Source organism: Schistocerca americana, chromosome 10 (assembly GCF_021461395.2).
Source record: "Schistocerca americana isolate TAMUIC-IGC-003095 chromosome 10, iqSchAmer2.1, whole genome shotgun sequence".
Classification (NCBI taxonomy): domain Eukaryota; kingdom Metazoa; phylum Arthropoda; class Insecta; order Orthoptera; family Acrididae; genus Schistocerca; species Schistocerca americana.
In genome coordinates, this window is record NC_060128.1 from 188,830,363 (window position 1) to 188,853,588 (window position 23,226).

General features: G+C 38.9%; 1 protein-coding gene across 2 annotated transcripts; it reads left to right on the forward strand.

Annotated features, from left to right (window-relative positions):
- Positions 1-222: 222 nt before the first annotated feature.
- On the forward strand, positions 223-13,070 carry LOC124552685 (AN1-type zinc finger protein 6). Of its 2 annotated transcripts, none has more exons than XM_047127009.1 (5): positions 223-330; positions 3,974-4,215; positions 6,405-6,572; positions 7,406-7,562; positions 11,028-13,070. In XM_047127009.1, exons 1-5 carry the CDS (start codon positions 288-290, stop codon positions 11,174-11,176), a joined length of 759 nt encoding a protein of 252 aa, XP_046982965.1. In that variant the 5' UTR covers positions 223-287; the 3' UTR covers positions 11,177-13,070. The 2 variants fall into 2 exon arrangements, with proteins under 2 accessions (XP_046982965.1, XP_046982964.1); XM_047127008.1 differs by having other exon boundaries at positions 273-330; positions 7,403-7,562.
- Positions 13,071-23,226: the final 10,156 nt, after the last annotated feature.

Genomic DNA, 23,226 nt, shown 5'->3' on the forward strand with positions numbered 1-23,226 from the left:
GGCAACGTTACGATCTAGGGACAGTTTCTTCGTATGGCGCCTCGAATGCCACGAGTGAAGGGCACGGGTATTGGAAATAGCGCGGCCGCCAGTGCTAACGCAACTGCGCCCGGCTGGTACGCAGTACGCATGCGCGCCGCCGCGCCTGCCCGGAAGCCGGGGCAGCCGCAGGCGGCCTCAAGGCGCTTCCGATGGGCGGCCTTGCGGCGCGAGACAGACGGGACGGACGCTGCGAGCGGCCGCAGCCAGTGCGCTCGGGGCTGCCGCCGTTGCCTGCCACGCGACGGATGGGAATCTCACCGCGAGGTCCGGCCAGCGAAGCTCACCAAGGTACGACGACGGCCCTGCGGGAAGCTCAGCCCGGAAGCGAGCAAAAAACCGACGACGAGCGAAAGTGGATTTAGTCGTTTGTAACAATGTTAACTAGATCGCTAGAACCCGATGCGGATATCCACAGTAATAATTACTTTCTGCATAAATGTCCCCGCCGTAGAGAATCGGCAGATAACTTTTGTGCTAATAACTTTGTGGTTAAGTTGGCAGGTAGTGTCGATACTACCATTTTTTAAAATTTGTACTATGTACGATTGCTAATAATAATTGGTTTAAATCACTACTTTCGCCCATTTGGGACAGTGTGCCAGTGGTTGGCTGTAATGGCAGTTTCCTGCAAGGACTAGACTGACATATCCTTCCACACAATTATACGTACATCCTGTTTCCGTCATACCGGCAGCAGCCTTACGTCTTGAGCCACCACTGTTCAGCTGTCACTTAACCTATTATTGAATGTTTGTGCAAAGTATGTGACTGTCATTTGGAGACTTCGTTCCATGTTCAGATTCCTATTTGTGTTTCACGTACAAAATACTGTGCAGTAACAAATCGGCAAATCTCTAGACGTCCCTCTTTGATATATGTTAGGGATATGTTCCACAGAAAACTTCACAGAATCGTTTTTCGAGTAACTGTAATTTCTGGACTGTCGAGAATCGCAAACTGTGTGGTCACGATCGGCTTCTGTGTTCTCAGTAAAAATAAAATAAGTTGAGAGGACTGGGGCAGTGGAAATTCGGGACAGTCAGAATCCTATCGGAGCTCTGGTGTGACGATCAGATGAAAGTGAACAAAATCTTAATATATGGGATGTCAATAAGACTTGATTGTGCAGATGAGGTATTTGTAGATCTGCAGATATGGATAACATTTGTTATCCGTGCAGACATACCACAATTCACTGTAGATCACCTTAGCAAGAAGGCAACATCAAAAGTAATAAAAATAGGCCATAATTTTGTTGTTAACTGGTGTAAAGTGTTCAAATTTTATGACTTTCTATGTCAAACCTGGGAAATTTGAAAATCACCAGATAAGGAAATTAAAATAGCTTTTGAATTATTTTCCATGCAACCTTTGTATTAGGGAGAAATTCATTCTCACACACAAACAATAATAAATTCCTTAATAAAGCTGTTATAGTGTGAAATGAAATTGTATACAATAATTTAGTGGTCTTCAAATAAATCTGAAAATCTCATATTACATCAACCATTGAAGTATGTAGAAAACTTTGTGGTAAAACACACATAGTCTTGAGCACTTCATGCCAACTATCACTACTTTTGAGAACATTTCCAGATGTGAGAGGAGGAGGTTGTGACTTACATTCATTAGGACCAGGAAGAACATTTTATCTGTTTCCTGTATACTGTGACACACACGAAGTGCTCCAAACATGACCTCAACAAATTGTTGCTGAAACAGATTGAGCCTTAGGAGATACCTTCTAGACACTGCTGTATTTCTTCATGTTCACCAGCATGACAGTGTACAATCTTGTTCTTGGCCTGCCCCCATTTGCTTATTCCACAAATATATGTAGCAAATCTAAGCCATAGGTATGTTATGTCTTCAGTCAAGTGACCTACACACACTTTGATCCAAGGTGATTCTGCACTACTTGCAAAATGTTAGTTGTTACAAATGTTTGACAGTTTGTCTCTGAGCAGTCAGTAAATCGCACCGCATGCTGCAAAGAAAATATTTTTGTGAGAGTATATAATGTGAATGACTAACATTTTGTAAATGTAATTTCATCAGTGAACAGTGTCATCAGGACCTTTACAATGCTTGTTTTGATACTGTTGGTGTAATTTCACTTGTCTTTTTTGTGTGTATATTGTGGTGTGTCAGTCCACCAGAAGAAAATTATTACATGCCAGTTTGATTTTTCAGCGCACTTCCTGTGGAAAGTGTTCAAATACCTGAATTGTTTGGATTTTCAAAACTGAAGAAAGTGTGTGATTTTTAATACAACACAGAGTTCTTGAATGCCAAGTGGGAAAGCCATTACTTTCCAATTTTGACAACAAGTGTTAGTCACTGAATATCGTAATTTCTCTCTCTTTTTTAGGGTTTCATACCCCAATCTGTTGTCCATCTCTTGTGTGTTACAGACTCCGTTCTATCTTCCCTTGATGGTATATATAACCTAAGCTTGTAAATAATTGCAATCAAAAGATGCAGCCATATGTCAGGTATTTTGATACTTACAAACTTGTTCTTCAGAACCTATTAATGACATATTTACAGACATGTCTGTTATGGTGGTGTAGCCATAAAGCACTCACCCGGAAACCGAGAAGTCACAGGGTCGAAGCTTGGTCGGACCACTGACTTCTCAGTGTTCATTTGAACCTAACCTTCACTTGTCGACAATGTAAAGAGTTGCCAGAAGCAACACGTGGTTCGGGTTCCACATTGAACTGTAGGTCAGTCGCCTCTCCTGGGTTGGATGACTGAGGTAGTTTAGGGACACAAAAGTCGCCAAAGTAACATCCAATAGAAGAACATGAGCCCTGCTTGCACATGCCAAGTTTTTTGCAGTAGTCTGAGGAATGTGGTTTGAGTTTTGGTAGCACTTCCTTAATTGTGTGATTGACAGGCATTATTCCCACACTTCGTCTCTCAATATGTTTTCCCGTGCTCAGATGTCGTGCTTTAATCCAGTTTCATTAAATTATATGGACAAGAGGTCAGAGGAGCTGAATAGTATTCTGTTTCCACACACAGTAAGACGATTTAAAGATTATTACTCATTCTACTTGCACACTAGTTGAGCAACGAAAAAGGAGATTACCTGATTGGAGGAGTATAACTTTCATAGACAACCAAAAATTTACTTCATATTTCATTGGCAGTAAAGTAATTTGAAGAAATAAATTTCCTAGACTGCCTAGAAATCAGTAATTTGGCATTTATATTGTGCAATACATTTGTTTATAAGGTTTGTATGCTGTGACAAGGTAGAAATGATCGAACTGATGATTTTGCGGAACCAGAAAGTAGGTAGAGCACAGTTTATTGCATTAAAAAGTGGCTTTGGTGATGGAAAAGTAAAACACATGTTGAAGACAATATTTTTGCAGACCAGAATAAATAATTTGCTTTAAAATGTGAATATCCCAGACATGACTTAGTTATCTAGGAGGGTATAGAGCAGGCAAATAAAAATTTTTTGAGGTGTATTTAAGAGCAAAGATCAATTGCATGCACATTTCCAATCGCGTATGAACATTATGGAAATATGAATGTATACATATGTTTCATATAATTATTTGACCAAATTTGTTTACCCTAAGTTTAAGATAAAACATGCCCACTTTCATAAACAGATGGATGCAAAGAAAGTGTGGATTACTTACCGTTAATCACTTGTTTGTATTTGTATGCTTCTGATGCGTTTTTGTGACTACTAGTGGACTGCCTTCTCAATGGCCACACATTAATCCAAAGAGGTAATTTATTTCAGTTTTTCTGTATCTGCTCTTTGTATCATACAATTCATGGTTGTAGACTGTCATTTACCCCCACACACCTCTCTGAAAACTAGCCCAGATATATTATGTTCATAACCTGTTGTTTCTGTAAAGTGCAAGAGATATAGGTGTAAACTTAGTTCTTTAATTTTCAGGTGACAGAGTCCCAGTTCTAGGCGGAAACATCGACACAATCAAAGCAGCGCAGTGCAAGGAAGGCAGTCCCAAGCAGCAGCCTGAGCCATTAGCAACACACACTAACGAACACACGCATTACTTGGACATAAACTTGGCAGAAATGGAGAGAGAGTCAAATCCCATGCAGGCACTTTGCCGTTCTGGATGTGGTTTCTATGGATCACCAGCTACTGACGGTCTCTGTTCGCTTTGCTACAAGGTACAGGAAGTGAAAGTGCTGTGTGAACTAAACAGTTTTGTTATTTTTACTTATTGTGAATGTGATGTTGACCCTAGATGCAGTTGCTTGTATGGTATTTAAGACTAAAACTAGTTTTGATTATATCTTGCAGTAATTGCGTATCTGACTGCATTCTTAAAATTTGAAAAGTATCATGATTGTCTTCCTGCGTATCCTTTGTCTGGAGTGCATAAATTTTTCATTTTCATTGTAAGTCCGTTGGTCAGATTTTTTCTTTTGGTGGAGTGTTAAAAAATGGTGCTAAGTGGCTCCTTTTTGTGTAATAAAATTTAACATGATTCTTATTTTATGTAATATGTGTTAAATCCTGTAAAGCCCTAAACAAAGTTTCTTACCTCTATAAGTTAAATTGTGTGTCATTTCAATTTGCTCATGGTACTTCCCGTTGACAATAGAATTGCCCTCCGTATCTCATTCCTGAACTTGCTTCAGTACGGCTCAATTCTCTCAAAGGTTTTGTTTTAAAGTTGAGCATTAATGGTGATACTCAACAGTACTGCAGACATGTTTATTGACGAAGAGCTGGCGTATATGCATTTTTTATAGGTTCACTGATACAGTGGAAGGGCAGTAAGACAACACTACTGAGCTTTCCTGATAGCAGCCACCCATGTAAGTGCTGTCATGTGTCTAAAGATTGTTGCATTATGCTGTTTGGTGCCCTATATTTTGGTGATAGCATACACAGGCATATACTTTCACAGAAATCAGGGTGACTGTGATAAGACGGAATAAATCGTGATTACATTATTACTCTGCAAAGAGCTGCTGGAGTCCATTCCTTCCTTCCTTACATTAAAATACTCTGAAGGTATCCGTGAACAACCTCTGTTAGTTTGTCTCAATTGTGGTTCATATGTGCGCGCTTCTCTCTCTCTCTCTCTCTCTCTCTCTCTCTCTCTCTCTCTCTCTCTCTCTCTGCCATTATTGGAAACATACGGTGAAACTACAGTAAACAAGTACAATGGAGACTAGAAATGTTTGCAGGGGTCAGTTGTGCATATACTGTCAACCCCAATCACATGCTGACTTTCAATATGCTGATTGAAGCATCCTCACTCCCAGGTGCAGTAATAATGTAAAATAATACATGCTTCTGTATATAAACAGAAAAAACAATCAATTATTGACAGTTATTTAATTGTAACTTTGTAAATAATTCTGCCATATATACATGTACATATGTACTGGAAGGGTGCCTGGGTGGAAAAACAGAGATTTGACACAGGTTAACTAATTACATTGAGATTAATTGAAACTTGTAGCAATTCTGTTACATAGATCTGTCTTGAATAGATGATAATCGTAACACTAACTCCGACTTTACAAGATTTTCAACAATCATTATATAGTTTGCCTTCAGGTTGCGATGGTGGTCTTGTTGAACACACAGTAGACCCCTGTGGCAGTCCGTGCAGTGTTTGTTGCCCTATCCCGCTCCTTCTGCGATGTAGGTATGTCTGCTGACAAACCCTAACCGTCGCATATCGCACGGGGAATACCTCGAGGAAACAATAAAACTACAAAAGAAATACTGCTCTGGTACAGATACAGAAATGATGCATTTTTGTGATGTAATCTGTGCTTGTTCATGTATAGGCTGTAAGGGTACAAAAAATGGGCTGAAGGAGGAAGGTATATTCGCTGCTAAATGATATTTCAATGTATTAGTAAATAAGTTGTGCACAGCAGTTGGTATGTAATGACAATGCCACAGGTCCTTAGTTATACTCGGGATCTCGTGTGCTCTTCTCCTTTATACACTGGTACAGTCCACTTGCATCAAATGACAGATTCAGCTGATGAGTTTTCAGTTAAATGGACAGTGGCGGAGATAGGTGAATCGGGTTTCGGAGGGTATGGAGATGGCAAGTTCAGAGATGACTGTGTAGGATAATCTAACAAGTTTAAAGTATCTCATTCCTGATCTTTGAGCATTTTCATTTCCCAGTTAAACTATTTCTCTTTTATATTTTGTAATGTATGAGTAACCACTGATGAGGATAGGTGAAACACGTGGCAAGCCTTCAGCAGAGCTCATATGTCTTAATTGTCAAAATGTACATAATCAGCTGTTCCTTCATTTCAGATGTACAACCTGTGCTTCCTCTGGGAAGTGGACCAATAGTAGAGCGTTTATTTTCCAGGAGGCATTGAAGAAGAAACAGCAGCCACCTCCTACTTCGTCACCACCGGCAACGAGCCTGGACACTGCCCAGCCCACTATTCCTGTAATCGCGCCGCCTTCCACACCAGCTACCTCATCGGACCACACAGCAGCCACCCCAGTAATTGGGGGGGCCTCAGCCAAAGACGTGAGTGTAGTGTGTCACTAATGTGGCGATGTGAGAAGATCGTGAAGTGTGTGGCATAGTTCTGAAGCATCTGTCTTATGTGTAAATGTTTCTTACTACCTAAAATCACCACTGGTGAAAGCTTCATATAGCAAGCTTGTATTCAGTAGCTCAGCTCATGTTTTTGTTGTGGTCTCCCTAACAGAAGATACATTGTTCAGTTTTGTCTAAATTTCCCCATAAATGTAAGTGAAAACTATTAAGGCAAAATACGATGATGTAAAGGAAAATATCCATTCCATAAATGTTTGAATGGCATCATACAGCTTTTATAACATTCACATTCCTGTAAATGGATAGATAAAAAATCTGTTCATCAAGAAGCTGCAGCAGCAGGAGAATACGCACAAAAAAGGTTTAACTTTTACAAGCTTTCTGAGCCCGTAGCAGCTGCTCCTGGCAGAGGAGTTGAAGTGTAAGAAAGAGGGGTGAAGGAAAAGGGGTACAGTTTGGAAAAGTCATCCAGAACCTCCAGTTCATGGGAGACTTAGTGGATGGCATGAGAAGGAAAGAAGAAAGACTGTCACCCACCCTGACCTGGGGTTCTGGGCGACTTTTCAAAATTGTACCCCTTTCCCTAAACATCTCCAGTTCTTTTCCTTCACTTCTCTTCCTTCCCTTTCAACTCTTCTGCTAGGAGGGGGAGCTACTGGCTCCAAAAGCTTGCTCAAGTTAAACCTTTCTGGATGTATCTACTGTTGCTGCTTGGTGAGTAGATCCTTTTATCTACCCAATTATATTGTCAACAATTACATTTGTTCTTATGCCCGTCATGCTGCATTTTGTTCCAGAAGGATGCAGAGGGAGCAGCGGGAGGCTGCAGCAGCAGTGCTGATAATTCTGTCAGCAGTGGGGATGCAGATGAGAGCTACGATGGCAAAGACTCTGAGAAGGAAGCTAAGAAGAAGAAAAACCGCTGTGCAACCTGCCGCAAGAAGGTTGGCCTTACAGGTGAGGTCACACTACCCTTCCTTCACATTAATTTGCCTGTTCATTTTACTCCTTTGATTAAACACTGTTCTTACATATTTGTATACTTTCTATGCTCAGTCGTGGGCTGGGAGCAAGCTGCAAAATGTGGTAGATCAGATGTTTCTTCAGTCACCTGAACTTCCATGAAGTTTGATGTGGGTGGGTTCTTTAAATATGTGTACCTTTAATTTCTGAACTATGTGAGCAGTTAAATTTTGTATTTACTTCTTTCCACATACAGTTTTTATGGTACGATGCAAGCAAAACATGCATAATGTGCAGAAGCATATAAAATATTTGAGTGTTAGTGTTCTTCTCTCCTCTCCAACAATCAAAACATCAGTGTCAGGCAGGGGCAACTGTCACCTTGATATTTGTGGTAATGTTACATAGTGTTGTAGCTATGTTGCAAGATATTTGTGTATTCACTGTTATGTACATGGTCTTAAATAATCGTCCTTTAGTGACAAGTGTCAAGTGTAAGCACATAAGATTCAAATATTTGAATATTTAGAATAGATAAGAACAGGAAGTCTACATCCGAGGACAACCAGGAAACTAAAGAAAAGCCTGGGATATTTTTAGAAACAAAGGAAATTTTCATTGCTTTGGTTTCCAGTTAAATTTTTGTAATTTTGACTGGTAAGAACTGATGCTCTAGCAAAGAATTATATTTTATCCCACTACTGCAGAATAATAGTGCTGCAATAAAACATACAGGAGGGAATAACACCAAAATAAAACTTCAGTTGCAAAGAAAATTTGTCATTTAATAAAACACAGTGCCCACACAAGTGATTGCTGACAGTAAAATGTGTAAAAGCGTTTAGGACAAAGACTATACAATACTTCATAACAGCAAACTGCTTTCAATGAGTGTAACATGGCAACTATATGCATCAAAGCAACTAGAAAAAGTTCGTTTGTGTGTGTGTGTGTGTGTGTGTGTGTGTGTGTGTGTGTGTGTGTGTGTGTGTGTGTCAGGTCACGGAAAAATATTGAAAATGGTGGTTTGAGAAATATTACTCTCAAAGTAAATTTAATTCCACACAAGATAAATTGTTAACTGGGAGAATGCGAGATGAATTTCGTAAGTCATGGAGCATTTTACTCAGATTTAAAACATAACATTTTGATGACCGTCTATTTATGCCTGACTTGAAATTTTTGTAGCACATTTGTGCTATATATCTTAAGACACACACGCACGCGCGCGCGCGCACACACACACACACACACACACACACACACACGCCTCTCTCTCTCTCTCTCTCTCTCTCTCTCTCTCTCTCTCTCTAAAAAAACACCAATATTATATGTGGAAGCTTAGCTTTTCTTGTAGCTATGCTGTTTGTGTGTTAATTCAAATCATTAACTTTCTCCATTTGTGTGAATGCGTTACTGAAGAGGCATGTTTACTGGCTGAATATATTACGTGATATGCTCTGAATGTCTGCAGTCCTTAGCTAGCGAAATGACTTGGCATAAGCTATAACTGGCTGACAAAAGCACATTGTGATCTGGATTTCAGTGCTTGGGAAACTACTGAGCTGAATTTGTGTATTTGGTGGAATTCGTATTTATACTTTCGTAATACGAAAATATGCGGTGTACTCCTTTGTTTGGTTGCATAAAGTGCCGGCTATTTTTATGCTGTCATATAAAAACTTGACCATTGATAAGTTTTACAACTACGAGGGAAAGTATGTTGTCATTTCACATTTAAAAAAAAAAATTGTGTATGTGAACACCCTGAAGAAGCAAATAATTCAATAGTTTCTTTGTAACTCTGTGAAATGCCATGTGTGAGTTGTGATCCACAAAAAATACATAATATTTAAAAGCATTTCATTCATTTGTATACATCAATGTTGTTCTCTTCAAAATAGTTCTCATTAGTGCTATATGCTTACACCAGCACTTTGTCCAATGCTTGAAACACCTTTTTAGGTGCTATCTTCGGAAATTGTTTAGCTCTGTGATGCATTTTTCTCGTCCATGCTTGTAAAATGGCCACCCTTTAAGATTACTCCTTAATTTTAGGAACTGAAAATAGTCACATGGCACCATGTCTGGCAAATATGGAGGCTATGACATCATTACAGTATTAGTTCCAGCCAATAATTCACTAACTAGCAAAAAATTATAATAAAGTGCATTATTGTGATGCAAAAGCCATGAATTTTTGCCATGGCAGTGAGTTGCTTGCATATACATTAATGACAATTGAACTTGCATCTTACTGCACTGATGATAACCACGCAGTGGTTGAAATCTATATCTGCAATAAACAAATCATTTGTGACTGACTGCTGTATATTTTCTCAAATTTAGTTGCTGAGCACACCCATTCCATAGGGAGTCAAACCCGATATACCCAGGTTTCGCCTCCTGTTAGAACATGTTTCACTATTTGTCATTTTCGACTTTGTATAGTGACTCGTGATCAGCTTGCGTTCACAGCTATTTTTGTTCAAAGTTCAACAGTATTGAAACATATTCTCTCTTATTTCATAGGCAAAATATCCAAAAGAATTTCATGGCATGACCCAGTTACTATGAGCACCTTATCAGAGCATTAGTCACTTGTCTTGTTGAATGTCTTCATGGCCTCTATCGAAAAGCTTACAGCTCTCGTAAACACTTGTATCATTCATAGCACACACACCAAAGCAATATTTACATTGATAAAATTCCACTGCTTTATATTCTGTTCTCTTAGAAAAATAACACCCCTCGTATTTGGCTGCTGTGTATGTAACCTTAGTGGGAATTTGAAGTTTGAAACAAAACTGATCCAGCAAAAGATTTCCGGGTTTTGTGTATATGTAGTTAGTTTTATGGGCCACTGCATTTTGAAGATTAGTTTTTATACAAACATAGTGCTCAAGTGCTGACAAGGTTATTAAGTTCATTCGATATGGATATTTAGGCAAATTTGTTCCTTTTTCAGACAAGGTACTTGTTTCATTTATGTTCGTTGTGCTGCACTCTATTTGAAGCCTTCAGAGTTGAAAGCTAGAAATGTTGTTAGTTCTAAAGATGTGTCCAAATAATTCACACAATAAGCCTCATAACTCAAGAGGGAAAAGGTTTGCTGATTTAGGTTTCAGACTTGAGGATTGTACAAAGCTGATGATACAGACAGCCAGTGGCAAAAGAAAAAAATTAGGTAACATTCTATACAATCTCGAGAGAGATGTACTTTCATTTCAAGATTTCCACAAGGGATGCATGGAAAGGACTCTGAAAACTACAGTTTCATTGAGGTATTATCTGTACCATTGAAGCATTATAACAAGAGGTTTAAAGTAAGTGTTGTGGCAGTTCCAGTAATATGCAATATTTTGACTTTGGTCACATGCTACTTTAACTTACAAAGAATTTTGCCTTTGCATTCGCAGCAGATATTGCCAAGAATCTTAAAATGTTAATTTGTTGCAGGCTTCGAATGTCGCTGTGGTGGCCTCTTCTGTGCGGTCCACCGATACAGTGACAAACACGAGTGCACGTTCGACTACCGTGAGATGGGCGCCCAGGAGATCCGTCGCAACAATCCCGTCGTCGTCGGCGAGAAGATTCAGAAAATTTGAGCCACCACACGATCCCGTCCCCACCACCACCCTGCACTGTGCCTAGTTTAGAAGTCAGGACAGCTATTTCGTAACTAGGGATCAATACACAACTACTGACACAGAATTACAGGGAAAGGCAGAAAGTCAGCTTATACATTCACAAAATCTTGGAAATCGTGTAAATGGCAGCTGTCTCAAAATCCACGAATTTTTATTATTCATTAAAAATGCAGATTGCATTTGATTATTACGAAAAGCAATTGTGCCATTGTGACAGTGAACAAAGTGAACGTTCTGCAACAGTTTTCTCAGATTGGTGAAGAAAGTCGTATACAGGGACGAGACTGCTGAACGGAGGCTGCTGGTGGGGTGACTGGAGCCCGTGTGCACTTTTATATATAATATACACTCTATATACCAGTTTCGTGTTTTTCATATGTAGTGACAATAATGGATAAGTTAAGATGGGATGCACATCATCAAAGATATGCGTGTGAGTTATTTCCTATGCATGACAAGTGACCGCGAAAGAAATTTGTCGTGCTTACTTGGACACAATCATTCTTTCATATTTTGTTGCACTGAGCTGCTTTCTCAGGGCTACAGAATACGAAAATAGTGTAGAAGGTTAATGCGTTTAGTCAGGGACTCCAATGGAATGAACTCTTTTGTTGTTTCACAATGCATGATGAATTTGTCCCAGTGAGTGGTTAAGAATCTTGTAATTGAAATGCGGTGCTCATAAAATTAAAAAGTTTTTCACAGTTAGTATTCTGTTCTGCAGGGACGTGTAGGTGATTCCATAAATTTATTTTGAAATGTCAGTAATGAATAACAATATGCTCATATTACTTAGGGTATAATCTGTTGGTTGTTTGTTTTTGTTTGTCGCTTTGGCAGTCTTGCAAATCTGTACTGTTTTTTAATTTTAGTGTTTGTAGAAGTCGGTAAATTTCTGATTACAAAGTTAGATGTAACTGACCACCATTTCAAGTAACTGTAAATAAATAAGGGGACTGTCATGATACTACTTTCAGAATGCAAGTTTTTGTTAAATAGGGGATGTTGTGTGTGACCTTGTTGTTTCAAATTGCTTTTTGGTCTTGATTTACTTAAGAAGCATGGAGTAAAATTGTAGAAATTTGTGGAAATTCTCTTCAGTTATTGTTTGCATTGTGCGTGTGATTGTGTGTTGCCCTTAGAGACACCACGATGTCAACCAGTTTTCTATTCTATATAGACAACATTATTTTCTGCTCTTTGGCATGCTAACAGCTTTCTGAGGGCTCGCAGAACGGAAGCTACTAGACTTACATTGTTACGCTGTTGACATTTGGTGGCTCTTTCGGGTATACTTATTACTACGTGATATTGGGACTGAAATAAAAAGTATATATATTGCTTATGTAATCCAATAATTTTTTCTTTGCACATGAAGTCAGTTATCTATTTTCCAAATGTGTTTCTTCTAGAGTGCCATGCCACTTTAGACAGGCAGTCAGCTTTGCCAGCTGTTTCCAGCAATTGAAAATTTTGCCGTGGTGTTGTGGATAGGAAAATTGTATTATGATTTAATTTTTGATGTCACCTATCATTCACATTTGGAATGTGAGAGATCTTCCTGCTGTGGTGTGTGTGTGTGTGTGTGTGTGTGTGTGTGTGTGTGTGTACGCAGCAAGATCTCTTTGCATGGGATTAGTTAGTTGTGATTAAGCTGAGTCCATTAGTCACTGTCTGATGCTGTATGTTTAAAAAAGTTATCGTAAAGTTTTCCCCTCTACCTAAGAGTTTTTATTTACTATCACAATTACACTGTAACTTCTTATTACGAAAAACAGTGTTTAATTTTTAATCATCTACATTATTGTTCTGAAAACATTGTATGTGAGGAAATAATAAACCTTCCAATCAATTTTTATTATTCTTCACTAAAGAAAGGATCCTCTAAACAAAATAAATAATTACTGTACCAATCATTTGGCCCAGTGTAACTAATTTTCATTCAGTTGGGGTGCTGTGAAATGCGGTTTGTTGCATCAGAACAATCTTTGTAACATCTTACTCAATTTACCTCAAGGATTAGTGCTAATATAGACTTGCTATCTCCAGATTTAAGGTTCCTTGATAAATAAAATGATGAGCATCTCACTTGGCAGATAATACAGATTGAGAATTCAACAGGTAATGTTATGAAATTGCTGTTGAAATGCAGATTTCATATCACCTACATTGACTTTCCCATGTATGCTGGCACGTTGTGAGTGTCGTGTTAAGTCCATTTCTGATGTACCTGTACAGTCCAAACGGGGAAAAGTACTTTGAAATAGAAAAGTAGATAAACTGACACTGAATACATGCAGTTTTTGAAGTTAAGCAATGGTTTCAGAGTAAAGTCTGTTAAGAATTCAGTAGAACTTCCTCTTTATAATTGGAAATTCAATATAATGATCAGTCAAACAGAAGTAGATAGCCAATTTATGGCAGCTTGTGAGGTAGTTTTAATTGCTCATGGCCGTGTCATTTGATCCTCCAGCACACAGATTTAACGGAGAATGTGTTGGGTTATAAAATTGTAAATACTGCAGAAAAATGCCGTACATTCTTAATTCTTACTTGTTTGCTGTAATTATCAAAATATTGGATTACTAGTCAGTTTCCTCAGGTGGCTCCAGGAGTCTGTGTTTAAGTCTTCTATTAACATAAAATAAAGGCTTCTATTCAGAACTGAAGAAAGGCTTCCTTAAGATATTTGTAATACTACAAATTTCTTATATTTCAAAAATTGCCAAAGATAACTCGGGTAGAGAACAGCAAATCGACTACTTTAACATTGTCTAAAATGGGGAGGCTAACTTTGTAGCTAGTGAGCTATAATATAGTAGAGGTGACACCTACAGCTGTATTAAGAAGTCTTATTGTATTTGCAATTGCATTATAACTTCAAGCTCTCATTAAACTAAAAAAATCCAGATTTCTTATGTACAAGTGACCAGCAAAGTGTTAAAACTAGAACTATGGATAGTATCTGTGCAGCACAGTATAGTGACAGTTTCCCAGGTATTGTTGGAAAAGTCGGTCTGTATTTCACAATTACTCTGCTCCATTCAGACAAAATTTGAGATAACATTATTAGGAAACTATCTGTAGGCTAAGTAAAATTAATAGTGTGTCTCAATTGCACAGTTGTTTATTATAAACGAGATGAGTTTTGGCCTCTAGTAGGAGGCCATCTTCAGACAATGCACCATCTGGATGATGATGATGATGATGATGATGATGATGATGATGATGATGATGATGATGATGATGTTTGGATCAGCTGTGCTGACCTCAGTCACAAAACTGCTTAAAGCATCGTCGTCAGCTGTGTGGTGTGTTGTATGAAGATAGACCCTTACTAGAGGCTGAAACTGGTCATATTTTTTAATCAAAGATTGTGCAGTTGAGACTAATTTTTTTACCAATTTTACAATCAGAGGCTATGGTAAGAGTTGTATCAATAGGAAAGATCAGTGAAGACACACAGTGATTAGATATATATGGGATTATTCAATAAGGTGTAAAACACCGTGGTGCACACGCACACACGGAACTTATAAAACAAAAGTATATTCCCTCCTCCCAGTCAATAGTCAGTTATCACACACACTGAAAACTGGAGGTATCTAACCACTTAGACTGGACTAAATTCTTGATGATGGACAACTTTTGCCCTCCTTTAGATTTCTGCTAATTAAAACAGATAACCTCATTCTGACATATTGAGAATGTGACCTGTTACACCTCAGATAAGTAACTTGCTGTTTGACAACAATTTCTTATTGTTCATCTTATTGTCTATTTAAATGACTTTCGCACAATAATTCAGCAGATCTATGTTTCTTCAATGCTAGAAACAAGTTGCTGGCAGATTACATTTATTGACAATTCTGAGCAGAAAAAATGGCTGTTAACTCTTGAGATTCCAGGCACTTTTTGCTGAAAGTCACTTCAAATGGTAACTGTAAAACTGGTAAGAGACTACCTGTGTATTACTGTACATACTCGAATAATCCGCGCACCCCAATTTTGCGGAAGAGGAAAAAAAATTTATCTTTTGCTTCAATTTGTTTTATTTACAAAAAAAAATTTACAACATTATGATGTGTTCAAAAGTATGTATAATAACTACTGGTTGAAGCAATGCTGCTGTACAGGTTGATAAATCGTTAAAACACGACCGATTGAGCGGCATGCAGCTGGCCAGCTGGTGGGCGGGCGGCCAGCGGTGTGCAGCTGGCCGGCAGGCCCATTAGACGGGCGGTCGGTCAGGGAACATTATCACCACTGGCCGGGACTCTACGCGTACCTGCAATAGCAAAAAAGAAATGTGAATTATCTTGTGTAAGAAGTTGTTAATACAGTATGTGCAATAAAATATTTTAGTCAATACCAGTACGTTTCCTCTCTTACCACCCTCGCGACTGCTACGGTCGCAGGTTCGAATCCTGCCTCGGGCATGGATGTGTGTGATGTCCTTAGGTTAGTTAGGTTTAAGTAGTTCTAAGTTCTAGGGGACTGATGACCACAGATGTTAAGTCCCATAGTGCTCAGAGCCATTTTTGAATCTTACCACCCTATTCATCACTCTCATCATTATCACTAGCGGGAGAATCATTGTCTTCACCATCTTCCCATAGTGTGTCATCCTCTGTTCCATCCAGTGAATTTGTGATTCCCCATTTCTTGAAGGAATTTTTCCACCAGTGGTTGCGGAATGGAGTCCCATGCACTTTTCACCCATTCACAAATCTGGGGCAAATCTGGCCGTTTTGATTTTTCCACTAGGTGTGAACTTGTGGTTTTCATCAGCCGTCCATTGCGTATATCGCTGTTTAAGTGCAGCTTTGAATGGCCGATTTATACACACCTCTAGTGGTTGTGGGATGGATGTTAGGCCTCCAGGTGTAATGACCAAGTCAGTTTTCCCTTTTTGTAATTTTGCTCGCTCTTCCTTAGTTGTATGTACGCAGAAGCTGTCCTGGACCAACATGTTTTGTAAATTCAGTAATGCATCAGGACAACGTTGCCAAACGTGTCACCCAGTCAATTATAAGTTCATTGTCCTTCCACCCTTTCGGGTTCGCTCTCACTAATACCGGTATGCCTTTTACTGATATTTTCAGAATAGTTTTCCTTTTAAATATCATGTAAGGTGGTAGCTTTCGTCCATTGCCAGTTACACTCAACATCACTGTACATCTTTGTTTCTTACTGCCGCCAGTTCGTATCATGACGCTGGATTCTCCTTTCCTGTTCACTGTGTTGTCGAGCGGCATCTCAAAATAGACTGGCGTTTGATCCGCATTACCAATTTGCGATAATATATAGGACTTTACGGTGCTGATTTATCACATAACGATGAAAATTCACTATTTTTTGTTTTTCCTCGTAATCGCCTGGAAGCCGCTGAGCGATAGTTGTTTTCCTCTGCAATCCTAAACCATTTCGTTTGGAAAATCTTGATAGCCAGCCCGGGTTAGCTTTGAAACTGGTAATGCCTAGTTCTTTGGCTAAAGACAATGCTTTGTTGGCACATTTCACTTGTCACCACGCATCCGTATTGTCGCTTCTCATCTACATAATCGCAGAACCTTTTCTCGAGGTCCGGATGCTTCGCTTTTTGGCCGCGAAATGCCCGGCGATTACCGGTACTATTAGTTTCTTGAAGCTGCGTTTTATTTTTTCGTGAGTCGCGAATACAACTCTCGCTCACGTCGTACTTTCTTACCTGCTGTACGGTTTCCAATATTCTCGGCTTCTTCAATAATTTTCACTTTTTCTTCAGCAGTGTACGAGCAATAAGGAGAACTTGTAGTCATAATTATCAAGTTTGAAGATGTTAATACTTCACTCCTAACGTGCTACTAATGCGTTACAGACTGAGGCCACAACAGTGCAATAATATAATGGGATGTATTGTTGGAGGCAGAGCAGTACCAACAATATTTCAAATAATCTGCACACCCCAGTTTTTCGTCCTAAAATTCGGGAAAAAACGTGCGGATTATTAGAGTATATACGGTATAATACACATTATTACGGCAGCATGAGTAACTGTTATTGAATGCTGCTGTACCCTTCAAAGTGATGCAGACACACATATAGACTGTAAACAATGTTCAGAATGCTCTACCAGTTGTCCATTTCCTTAACAATAGAATGGAGACGTTTGAAAAGCCACATATACAGTATCATTATCATTGGAGAATCTCTTTCCCCCACCCCCAGATGTTCTTTCAATTTGCTGGGTAATGTAAATCATGTAGTGGAACATACAGACCTCCCAATCAACATCACTCACATCTGTGTGGACTTGGTTAAATTGTTAGCACCATTTCATTAATGCTGGGTGTACATTGCATTTTGTCCATACACTATGAGAATTTCGTGGTGAATATGTGCAGCAGAACTGTCTGCAGGAAATCTCATATATGTACTTGCTTCTGAAAATGCACTACTCTTGTTGCGCAATTGCCTTATAATGGAGCAGCATGTGTAACTTACTTTCTGAAGTCGCTATGCAGAAATAATGTAATGAAATGTCTCCTTAGCAACTGAGAGAGCTAATTTTGCTATGAAATAACAGTACTATGTTGTAACAGTTAAAAGAATTCCTGATATGTAAAATCTATATTCTGGAAATAATTATTACAGCTGACTGCCAATTTCATTTTTTTTTTTAATTTATTATTGTGGCCCAGATAGACACAAAGCCCATGCCTACTACAGTAGTACAAGTTTATATGCCAACTAGCTCTGCAGATGATGAAGAAATTGATGAAATGTATGACGAGATAAAAGAAATTATTCAGGTAGTGAAGGGAGACGAAAATTTAATAGTCATGGGTGACTGGAATTCGTCAGTAGGAAAAGGGAGAGAAGGAAACATAGTAGGTGAATATGGATTGGGGGGAAGGAATGAGAGAGGAAGCCGCCTTGTAGAATTTTGCACAGAGCATAACTTAATCATAGCTAACACTTGGTTCAAGAATCATAAAAGAAGGTTGTATACCTGGAAAAATCCTGGAGATACTAAAAGGTATCAATTACATAATGGTAAGACAGAGAGTTAGGAACCAGGTTTTAAATTGTAAGACATTTCCAGGAGCAGATGTGGATTCTGACCCCAATCTATTGGTTATGAACTGCAGATTGAAACTGCAAAAAGGCGGGAATTTAAGGAGATGGGACCTGGATAAACTGAAAGAACCAGAGGTGGTGCAGAGTTTCAGGGAGAGCATAAGGGAACAATTGACAGGAATGGGGGAAAGAAATACAGTAGAAGAAGAATGGGTAGCTTTGAGGGATGAAGTAGTGAAGGCAGCAGAGGATCAAGTAGGTAAAAAGAAGAGGGCTAATAGAATTCCTTGGGTAACAGAAGAAATATTGAATTTAATTGATGAAAGGAGAAAATATAAAAATGCAGTAAATGAAGCATGCAAAAAGGAATACAAACGTCTCAAAAATGAGATCGACAGGAAGTGAAAAATGGCTAAGCAGGGATGGCTAGAGGACAAATGTAAGGATGTAGAGGCTTGTCTCACTAGGGGGTAAGATAGATACTGCCTACAGGAAAATTAAAGAGACCTTTGGAGAGAAGAGAACCACTTGTATGAATATCAAGAGCTCAGATGGCAACCCAGTTCTAAGCAAAGAAGGGAAGGCAGAAAGGTGGAAGGAGTATATAGAGGGTTTATACAAGGGCGATGTACTTGAGGACAATATTATGGAAATGGAAGAGGATGTAGATGAAGATGAAATGGGAGATAAGATACTGCGTGAAGAGTTTGACAGACCTGAGTCGAAACAAGGCCCCGGGAGTAGACAACATTCCATTAGAACTACTGATGGCCTTGGGAGAGCCAGTCATGACAAAACTCTACCATCTGGTGAGCAAGATGTATGAGACAGGCGAAATACCCACAGACTTAAAGAAGAATATAATAATTCCAATCCCAAAGAAAGCAGCTGTTGACAGATGTGAAAATTACCGAACTATCAGTTTAATAAGTCACAGCTGCAAAATACCAACACGAATTCTTTACAGACGAATGGAAAAACTGGTAGAAGCGAACCTCGGGGAAGATCAGTTTGGATTCCGTAGAAATGTTGGAACACGTGAGGCAATACTAACCTTACGACTTATCTTAGAAGAAAGATTAAGAAAAGGCAAACCTACGTTTCTAGCATTTGTAGACTTAGAGAAAGCTTTTGACAACGTTAACTGGAATACTCTCTTTCAAATTCTGAAGGTGGCAGGGGTAAAATACAGGGAGCGAAAGGCTATTTACAATTTGTACAGAAACCAGGTGGCAGTGATAAGAGTCGAGGGGCTTGAAAGGGAAGCAGTGGTTGGGAAAGGAGTGAGACAGGGTTGTAGCCTCTCCCCAATGTTATTCAATCTGTATATTGAGCAAGCAGTAAAGGAAACAAAAGAAAAATTCGGAGTAGGTATTAAAATCCATGGAGAAGAAATAAAAACTTTGAGGTTCGCCGATGACATTGTAATTCTGTCAGAGACAGCAAAGGACTTGGAAGAGCAGTTGAACGGAATGGACAGTGTCTTGAAAGGAGGATATAAGATGAACATCAACAAAAGCAAAACGAGGATAATGGAATGTAGTCAAATTAAATCGGGTGATGCTGAGGGGATTAGATTAGGAAATGAGACACTTAAAGTAGTAAAGGAGTTTTGCTATTTAGGGAGTAAAATAACTGATGATGGTCGAAGTAGAGAGGATATAAAATTTAGACTGGCAATGGCAAGGAAATCGTTTCTGAAGAAGAGAAATCTGTTAACATCGAGTACAGATTTAAGTGTCAGGTAGTCGTTTCTGAAAGTATTTGTGTGGAGTGTAGCCATGTATGGAAGTGAAACATTGACGATAACCAGTTTGGACAAGAAGAGAATAGGAGCTTTCGAAATGTGGTGCTACAGAAGAATGCTGAAGATAAGGTGGGTAGATCACGTAACTATTGATGAGGTATTGAATAGGATTGGGGAGAAGAGAAGTTTGTGGCACAACTTGACTAGAAGAAGGGATCGGTTGGTAGGACATGTTTTGAGGCATCAAGGGATCACAAATTTAGCAGTGGAGGGTAAAAATCGTAGAGGGAGACCAAGAGATGAATACACTAAGCAGATTCAGAAGGATGTAGGTACTGGGAGATGAAGAAGCTTGCACAGGATAGAGTAGCATGGAGAGCTGCATCAAAGCAGTCTCAGGACTGAAGACCACAACAAACAAAACAATTTTCCTAGTAGCGGCAGACTTTGAGGTCGACCAAAATCAGTTGTCTTTAACCCTAGATCGGACAGTCTGGGTCTCTCAGACCCAAGTGGGTTTAGTTTTAAAAATATCCACAAGAGTACACTACTTGTGAGTCAGCCATTCATTGTAGCTTTCAGTTAATGTTTCTAGAGGACACTGATTGTGTCATCATTTTTCTTTGTTTGCCAGTTGATTGTTGACGTGGAAGGAAGTGTGTTGTGGGTCCGAGAGACCCAGCCCGTCCGTTTACGTTAGCTTTTTATACTTATACACACTTCTTGTTATACTGACTGCGAGCAATAAAACTGCTCGAAAATGGCCTGCCGGCATCCGCTAAGTGATTAAGAAATTGAAAAACTTTTACTGGAAAGATAATGATGATTTGGATGTAGATCCTGATTTTATTCCCGATAGTGATCACTACACACAAAACGAAATGAGCGACGAACAGCTGGACAGCAAAGATAACACCATTATTCCTGCGAGAAATGTGAGTACACCCACTAATACATCTCGAGATTCTGTATCAACTAGTGTGGTTGGTTCTGGTCTCTCTTCCAGTGAATAATCACCTTACTGTTTGTCGAGAGATGGACGAACTAAATGGCAGAAAAAGGTTCCCAACCAAAATGGATGTGCAAACTTGAAAAAAAGAAGAGTTCCAAGCATGTTTGGGTCTTTTGTACATTTCTGGCATTCTTCACGAAGGCAAAATGAAATCTCCAAGTATGTCACTGCGAAGATTTCGTTTTCTTCTGAGAAGTCTTAGGTTAGATAACATTCACACAAGAGAGAAACATTAAAAAAAGTGTTATCGAAGGATTCACAAAAAACTGCACATGGCATTACACAAAAAGTGAATACCTTACAGTGGATGAGATGTTACTATCTTTTCGGGGACGTCATTCTTTCAGAATGTACATTCCTTCAAAAACCAGAAAGTGTGGGATCAAAGTATTTATCTTGGCAGATGCAAAAATGTACTATGTAAAAAACTTTGAAGTGTATGTAGGGCAACAACCTCCTGGTTTCTTCCATGTGAGTAATCCAGCTGACGATGTTGCGCTCAGACTTGTGGAGCCTGTAAAGGGAACAGGAAGGAATATTACCCTTGACAACTGGTTCACAAGCTGCACTCTCGCAAGAAAGCTGCTCAGACTGTAACCTTACACTCGTTGGGAAACTGTGCAAAAATAAAAGAGAAACTACACTGGAATTCTTGCGTCACAAGAAAAGAGAAATACATTTGCATTTTGCAACAATTTCACATTGGTGTCATATGTGCCAAAGAAAAGTAAATGTGTAATTTTGCTGTCTTCAATGCATACAAACAATAAAATTGATGATGAAACCAGTAATATGAAGTACCCAGAAATTATTACATTCTGCAATTCAACAAAAAGTGGAGTGGAGTGGACTCGGTTGATGCCATGTGTTCAGAATATAATGTTGGAAGGCAAATAAGACACCGGCCATTGGGCTTGTTTTATGCCATTTTGAACATTGCTGGTATAAATGCATTTGTGGTATACAAAGCAAACACAGGACTGGATATTTCAAGGAGGATATTTCTCAAGCAACTCGATTTGGAACTCGTAAAACCACACATGGCACAGAGAGCTAACCAGAATCGTCTACCAAGCAACATTTGAGAGTTGGCAGCACGTCTTGCCTGGGATTCCTATTGACAAGGAAGTTGTCCCAGAAGGAAAACAAGGTCATTGTTATAAATGCAAAGACAATAAAACAAAATACTTTTGTAAAAGTTGTGGAAAGTGGCTGTGTCTCTCCCATTCTGTAAAGTTAGGTGAAGATTGTGCAGAAAATACAGATCAGTAATATGTATAATGTAACTAGAGAAACCATTTTTTTTAATTAGATTATGCTATGCACTAAAATGTATAATATTTTGTAATAGCGTGCTTGACAATCCTAATTTCGTAACTTGTGAGGACGTGAACTGTCAAAAATAAAGTAAAACTGTTTTAAATGTTCAAGAATGTTTTTAAATACTGAATAATTTTACTTTCAGATTTTCGGAGAAATGCAACATTATTTTAAAAGAAATGTATGGTAAATTTTAAATAGTAATAAACAGTTAAAGAAGCATAGTAGCACTGATGTTGAAAATTTAAGTCTTACTTATTCTGGAACATAAATAAAATGGTGGATCTGTCAGACCCAGCCCGTCTGTGTTACTTTTTTTCGCCCGTCTGTTCTAGGGTTAAAAACTACTGATGCTGCATACATCGTGACTGAAGACGTTCGGCACGTGACTTAGTATATTGAGCACTGCAGTACGAAGATTGCCAAAGAAAATGGAATTATTGTCTAAGAGCTATATATTTTCAAATTGTTTGCAAAACAATCTCATCCCCTTCAAAACACTGTGAATTAAAGTTAATACATTTGTCCCACCTGTGCTTCCACTGTTTGAAACATTTTTTGTAGCTATCTTTAGGAATGGCTGACAGCCCCCCCCCCCCTCTCGAACTTCTTCAGTATTGTCAAATCTGTATCATTTTATGTAATTTTCATATGTGGAAATAAGAAAGTCACACATAGATTAGGTAAGTAAGGTGTATTGGGCAGTGGAACCATGCTGTTTTTAGACAGTTTTGTCTTAACAAAGATGGCTGTGTGTGTAAGTCCTTTGTTGTGGTTGGAAGAACCAGTCACCTGTCTGCCACAAATCGGATCTTTTTTTATGAACTTGGAGCCCCAAGATAACACATTAATTCCTGTCGACTGTCA